This window comes from Chrysochloris asiatica, unplaced genomic scaffold, assembly GCF_000296735.1.
Source record: "Chrysochloris asiatica unplaced genomic scaffold, ChrAsi1.0 scaffold00092, whole genome shotgun sequence".
NCBI classification, from domain to species: Eukaryota; Metazoa; Chordata; class Mammalia; order Afrosoricida; family Chrysochloridae; genus Chrysochloris; species Chrysochloris asiatica.
Genome location: NW_006408610.1, coordinates 2726626 through 2734039, shown reverse-complemented (window position 1 = coordinate 2734039; position 7414 = coordinate 2726626). Strand labels below are relative to the sequence as shown.

General features: G+C 43.0%; 1 protein-coding gene across 1 annotated transcript in view; it reads right to left on the bottom strand.

Moving 5' to 3' along the window:
* The window catches only part of SNUPN (snurportin 1), a 41967-nt gene that overhangs the window by 20306 nt on the left and 14247 nt on the right, over nucleotides 1-7414 (bottom strand). Inside the window, exon 3 of the mRNA XM_006866467.1 lies at nucleotides 4344-4491. Within this exon, the coding sequence (XP_006866529.1) occupies nucleotides 4344-4491 (148 nt within the window). The remainder of the gene's footprint in view (nucleotides 1-4343; nucleotides 4492-7414) is intronic.

The window sequence follows — 7414 nt, the reverse complement described above, 5'->3', positions numbered from 1 at the left end:
AAGAAGAATGAAGTCCTTGACAACTTCAATCTTTACTCCGTTGATAAGAATATTGTTTACTGGTCCAGTGGTGAGGATTTCTGTTTTCTTTACATTGAGATGCAATCCATACTGAAGGCTGCGTGCTCTTTGATCTTCATCAGTAAATATTTTACTTTCAGAAAAAATTCACTTTCAGCAAGCAAGGTTGCATCATCTGCCTGGTTGTTAATGTGTCTTCACAGCGACCCTATAAAGGGTTTCCGAGGCTATAAATCTTCATGGGAGCAGAAAGCCTCATCTTTCTGCCGTGGAACAGCTGGTATTTTCGAACTGCTGACCTTGAGGTTCGCAGCCTGATTCATAACCACTATGCTACCAGAGCTCCATAACCTTCACTGAAGGGATTGGCAAAAGCAAAGCTCCAGGAGTTAAAGGAACAATAATTGAAATGTTTCAACAAACCAATGCAGTGTTAGAAATACTAACTAGTCTATACCAAGAAATTTGGAATACAGCTACCTGGTCAACCAGTAGTTAGAGATCTCTGGATCTGTGCCCATTCCAAAGAAAGATGATCCATCAGAATTAGGAAATTATCAAACAATATCACATGCAAGTAAAATTTTGCTGAAGATAATTCACAAGTGGTAGCATCAGCACATCGACAGGGAACAGTCAGAAATTCAGGTTGGATTTTGAAGAGGACAAGGATTGAAGGATATCATTGATGTTAAACAGATCTTGGCTGAAAGCCAAGAATACCAGAAAGATGTTTACTTATGTTTTATTGACTATGCAAAGCCATTCAACTGTGTGGCTCATACTAAATTATGCACAACTTTGCAAAGAAAGGGAATTCCAGAATCGTTAACTGTACTCATGCAGAATCTGTAAATGGAACAAGAGGCAATCAATCAAACAGAACAAAAGGCTAGAGTGTGGTTTAAAATCAGGAAAGATATGCATCTGGATTATATCCTTTCACCGTACTTATTCAATCTATATGCTGAGCAAATAATCCGAGAAGCTGGACTATATGATCAAGAATACAGCATCAGGGACTGGACAAATGTTCATCAACAACTTGTGATATGCAAATTACACATCCTTCATTGATGAAAACACAGAGGACTTGGACCATTTGCTCATGACTATCAAAGAATACAGCCTTTAATATGCCTTCCAACTCAATGTAAAGAAAACAAAATTCTCCATAACTGGAGAATTACATAATAATCAATGGTGAAAAGATTGAAACTGTCAAGAATTTAATTTTGCTTGGATCCACAATCAATGATCATGGGCGCAGCAGATAAGAAATCAAAGAATATATTGGTCAAATCTACTGCAAAGGACCTTTTTAAGTGTTAAAGAGCAAAGACATCAGTTTGAGGACTAAGTACACCTGACTCATGCCAAAGTATTTTCAATTACCTTATATGCATGTGAAAGTTGGACATGAATAAGGAAGACCAGAGAATCGATACATTTGAATTATGGTGTTGGTGAAGATACTGAAAGTACCAAAGATTGCCGGAAGAACAAACAAATTTGTTTTAGAACTACATCTAGAATGTTCCTTAGAAGCAAGGATGGCTAGACTTCATCTCACAACCTTTGGACATATTATCATGAGGGGCCAATCCTTGGAAAATGACATCATACTTGGTAGAGGGTCAGCAAAAAAAAAGAAGAGCCCCAGTGAAATGGACTGACAATGTCTGCAACAATGGACACAAACGTAAGAATCGTGAGGATGGCACAGGACCAGGCAGTGTTTCATTCTGTTGTGTGTAGGATGGCTATGGATTGGAGTCAATTTGATGGCACCTAATACCAACAATGGTTGCACAGCCGGACTAATACACTAAAAAAAGCACAAAATTGTACACTGGATATGGAGTCCTGGTGTGGCACTCTAGGTTGATGTGCTGGACTGCAAAGTCGGTTTGAACCACAACGTTGGTGGTTCAAATTCACTAGCTGCTCCTCAGAAATTCTATACAGGGTCACTATTGGTTGAAACCAACTCAATGGCACTTAACAAAAAAATGGGTAAATTATATAGCATGTGAAGTATATCTCACATAATACGACCTGGTGTGGTGCTGTAGGTTAAGCACTGTACTGCTAACTACAATGTTGGTGGTTCAAACACATCAGTTGCTCCTTGGAAACCCTATACAGAGTCCCTATGGGTCAGAATCAACTTGTCAGCATTTAATAACAACAGCTATTTGAAAATAAGACCGTTGTATTAGCAAATAAAAGGGGGCTTCCAAAAGTTCACAGAAAAGTTCCATTATCTTTTAATTCCATCTTTCTGTGAACTGTTTGAAGTCCACTTGTATCCAGGCAAAGTATTTAAAGTAGTGGGTTTGTTTTGACTCATAGTTAGCCTATACATATATTTTAAGGTACAGTCTTATTTAATCCTTCAGTGGTATAGAGACTTGTACTGTAAGATAGGTACTACTGTTATTGTAAGGCGCTCTGGTAGCGTAGTGGTTACGAATCGGGCTGCAAACCGCAAGGTCAGCAGTTCGAAACTACCAGCTGCTCCATGGGAGAAAGATGAGGTTTTCTGCTCCCGTAAAGATTTACAGCCTCGGAAACCCTATTCAGGGTCACTATGGGTTGGAACCGACTCGACGGCACATAACAACAATAATTGTTATTGTAAGTGCTGTGGAGTCGGTTCTGACTCATAGTGACCTTGTATAGGGTTTTGGGGGGCAGCTGGTGAGTTTGAACCACCATCCTTGCAATTCAAAATGGTCGAGCATTTATTCTATAGCACCACACCAGGATTTCGGGTACTATTACTATCTCCCATTTTATAGATGAGATTACCTTATAGTAATTAGGCCACTAGCTTAAGGTCAGCACATAGCCTGGCTTTTAAGCCTATGTGACCTCAGAGCTTTACACTTTCTCACACTGCCTCCCTCTCCAGTCCACTGCTAGCTTATGTCCATTCTACCTGGCAACATTTTTCATAGCCATCACTTCTTTTCTTGTCCATCTTTATTATCTTTTGTAAATGTCATTAGATCAGGAATCAGCAAACTCTGAACTAACTTTTCCTGTTTCTCCTTCCAGCAATCTCTTTCTCTTTCAGCCTCTTTTGCCCACTGTTATGGGATCAAAATTTGAAGTCACACTGTCCTGGGATCCAAATTTCTCAGTGGTGCCCCACAAACGAAAACAGACTCCAAAGCCTTGCACACCCCTTGAGCCCTTTCTCTCTCTTCCCCTAACTCTTGGCTACACCAGCCTCGCTGGCCTGTACACCATCTCCTTCTGTTCTACCTCTCATCTCTTGCTCAGCCTCTTCTAGCTGTCGGGACTGGACTGCCATTGCTGGACACCTCTGCTGCTAATCTCCTTCTCACCTCCAAGGCTGCCTCTTCCTTCATGGGCCATTCCAATTCCACAGAAGGAATCGATCAGAAGGAACCTCACTTCCTTATCGCACAAATCACATCCTACACATATTCCAGGAATGCAGGGCTTCTTATCCATGTATACCTTCCCTAAAGCAGAGCTGAGTGCCTTCAGAGCAGGGCCTTGTTTCAGTGGCTGTTATTTGTGTTGTATTTGGGGCAGAGAGGGGTGGAGAGGTGTGCACCCAGGAACCATCATTCTAAAGTTGAGAGATGAGTCTGAGGTGACAAGACATTTGAGTTAAAGAGAGACGTGTATAATAGCAGGACAGTCTCCTGCCCCCATTCCGACCTACACTCTGCTTCTGCCTTTTGGTCTGGACTGCCTAGAGCCCGGGACCATCTCCCACAAGTCACACTGGCTTCCTCTCTGAATCCAACGGAGCAGTTAGTCAAGTTTCTTATGATGACCTATTGTCTCATGGCCTGGGATGGCTGGCCAGGCTCCCCTTATTCAAGGGTAGCTACATTCCCATCTTCCATCACCTTAGTGAGAAAATCCAGAACTGGAATCTGAGTATACCAGTTGGGAAACAACATCAACTTGGGGGCTGCTGGGCTGGACAGGCTCACTCGAGAGCAGCTGTACGCTGATAGACAAGCACACGAAGTCTAAAACAATGTCAATGACTTGGCACGTTAGCAGGGGACTGACAGCCTTGATAAAAGCCAAGAGTAAAGGCTCCTAAGCCCACTACCCAGACACTCCACTGGTGACCAGCAGTCAGCATGCCACATTGTAAAGCTATCTCTTCTCACCATCCCATAATCTTTATAGACAGCAGCACTGTCTCTGCAGTTCCTGTGCTTTTCCCTGTCTCGTCCTCTCTTTCTGGTCACGTGGACTTTGGTGGGCTATGACTACTTGCAAAGAGAGTGAGACGAGCTGAGCCAAATCTTCTCTGGACAACTCACTTGATTAGCATAGCGTTTCGGTAATTTCTTGCCAATGTCAATGTCCATTTCTTCATCATCTTTCTTATCTTCATCCTCCTCACTCTCCATCCCTGTCCAGTCATCTTCAGCCAGTCTTCTGGTGTGGTTCACATAATCCAGTCGCTTACTGGAGAAAGAAGAGACATATAAGGAGACACTGCAATGTGACAGACTTCATTTAAAAAGGCCCCAAACTTAGGAGCAACTTGGGAGTACGAGATAGTTTCCTTTGCAAGACTAAACTAGCAACAACCTCCTCATAGATCCTAAAGACAGAACCCTCGTTCAAAACAGCCTTCCTCTGAGATCCCTAAGAGTGGACCAAGTAACATAGTTAATGGAATTTCCTCACTAACTAAAAAGGCTGGCCTTCTTTCCACCCCTACACTCCAGGCTACAGTGTACAGTTGGCACTTCCCCTGCCTGGCAGACACCTAGTCCAAGGGCCCTGAGACTGGGAAAGAGGAAATGCTGAGAGGCAGTGAGAAGTCTAAAACAAGGAGAGCTTCTAGAGTTTTCCACTTCATAAGGCTTTCTGGGGAGAAGCCAGACCTTTTACCAGTTTCTAACTTATAAAAAGTTCACTTAAATTCATGATTTGTTTCCCTTTATCATTAAGTTTTGTTTGTTTGTTTATTGTTAAACTACATATTGTAGATACTTTGGGAAGCTGAGAAGGAAGCAAAACCTAATTTTCATTTTGCACTTTTTGGAAACCTATTGCTCCAAAGTGATTTGGAGATAACACATAACCTCCTAAGCTAAGTTTCCTCAATGTTAAGGCATTTCAACCAAATGAGGCAGTGAGACCAACACAAACACAAATAGCAGCATATGTAAGCATGGTGGGCTTCTACATCAAGAACCAGAGAGTTGGTACAGTGTAGTGAATTATTTAATGTCTCTTTTAGCCATAGTCTTTAACTCCCACACCAAAGAACATTTTACCTTGCTGGGTCTAAAAGAAGGTGGGAAATGATGCTGATACGATTATAAGATTCAGTTGCTGGTTAGCAGAGTTAATTGTGATTGTAAAAACCTAGAACTCTCACCAAACAACATTTTACCTTGCTGGGTCTAAAAGAAGGTGGGAAATGACGCTGATAGGATTATAAGAGTCAGTTGCTGGTTAGCAGAGTTAATTGCGATTGTAAAAACCTAGAACTCTAATGTGTATAAAATGAGCCATCGCAGAAACAAGAGGTGGGAATCTCACTACCATCAAAGAAGAAGCGTCAGGAGAGGATCGCATTGTTCTTTGGATCCAGAGATCCCTGTGCACTGAACACCCGGGACCCAGGGACAGAAGCAGCAGAAGCAAGACCAGAGCACAAGACAGAGCACTAGGCTTCCTAGCCCACAGAGCAAGTAAAGCTGAGTGACTTTGGATAGGAGGCTTACTTGCAGAGTGGGGTGCCACCAGACACTTAATTGGGAAAGCTAGGTTTGCTGACTCACCGAGCCAAAACCAAGCGCCTTCAGGCTGAGGCTTATGGCGGGGCGGGGTGTCCTGTGGGCATTTATCAACAGCCCTAAAAGAGCTCTGCAACACTGGCAGGCAGAAAGAAGCCTACCTGTGGATATGGCTGAAGAGAGGTTGTCCCAATTGGAACAGCTGTGCCTTGAGCATTTCTGACCCTGAACTGTACCTGTCAACTTCCCTAATTAACACAGTGAATGCAGTAATGGGATCAAACGTGTAACATCTGTGAGGATGGCACAGGACAGGCAGTATTTTGTTCTGTTGTGCATAGGGTCACCGTGAGTTGGGAACAACTCGATGGCACCTAACAACAAACAACTTCCCTAATAAACCCTAAAACTGTGAATACGGTGCCTGAGTTCTATGTGGCCACTGCAGTGAATTCTGGAAACCAGTTGAGTAAAGAATGCTGTGGGAGGGATGGTTGGTACCAGAACTTTTTTGCACTTTGCATACTTATACACGTGCAACAGGATGCAAGTTCATGGTTATTTCCTAAGCATTGTTTGGAACAAGAGAAGATGCCCAAAGGTAGTGAACTGGCTAGACGACATTATAAACGGTCCATTCAGTGGCTCACCTAGCACGACAAAAAAGAAACAGCCATTGCCATTGAGTCAATTCTGACTCATAACAACCCTAAAGAACAGAGTATAGCCGCTCCATAGTCTTTCTGTGGTTGTTAAATCTTTCCCTGTAGAGCAGCTGCTGGGTTCAACAACCAACCTTTCAGTCAGCAGGGATCCTTTTGTAAGGAGTAAGGTGGTAGTGGTATGCCGTGGAGTCAGTTCCGACTCATAGCGACCCTGTATAGGGTCTCTGAGGCTGTAACTCTTTACGGGATGAGAAAGCCTCATCTTTCTCTTGCAGAAATGCTGGTAGTTTCAAACTGCTGACCCTGAGGTTAGCAGCCCAACTCATAACCACTACACTACCAGAGCTCCTTAAGTAATAAGGTAGCACTTATGAATTATATGGAAGCCTTCCAGAAACACTGTTATGTAAATGTGCAGAACAATGTATAAAAAGCTATTGCTTGACCCAGCTTGGGTGGCGTGAGGATCAGAACTCTACTAGAGGAAGTTAAAGAAGTCTGATACAGGAAGCAAGTGTAAATTGCTACCATTTGATGAACTTGACCTTTGCTTATGGAAGTAATTGCTCAAAATACCAACTGAGAGAGGAGGAGTCTTCACATCAAGGATCAAGTCTATCCACTCAGTACAAAGGGTTGATAGGGGCAGGCAACTCAGACATTGGCTACCTAAAATGGGGGTGGGGTGGGGGAGTGGTTATAAGGCATAAAGTGGCTAGCTTACAAGTTTTCAAGCGTGAATTTAGTTTCAGAGCGAGAGGAGAATGATAGAATCTCCACTGAATAGTTTTCATCTTGTCTAGATGAGTCTGGTAAGGAGCTCTGGTAGCGTAGTGGTTACAAATCGGGCTGCGAACCTTAAGGTCAGCGGTTTGAAACTACCAGCCGCTCCGCGGGAGAAAGATGAGGCTTTCTACTCCTGTAAAGATTTACACCCTCGGAAACCCTGTACAGGGTCGCTATGGGTCGGAA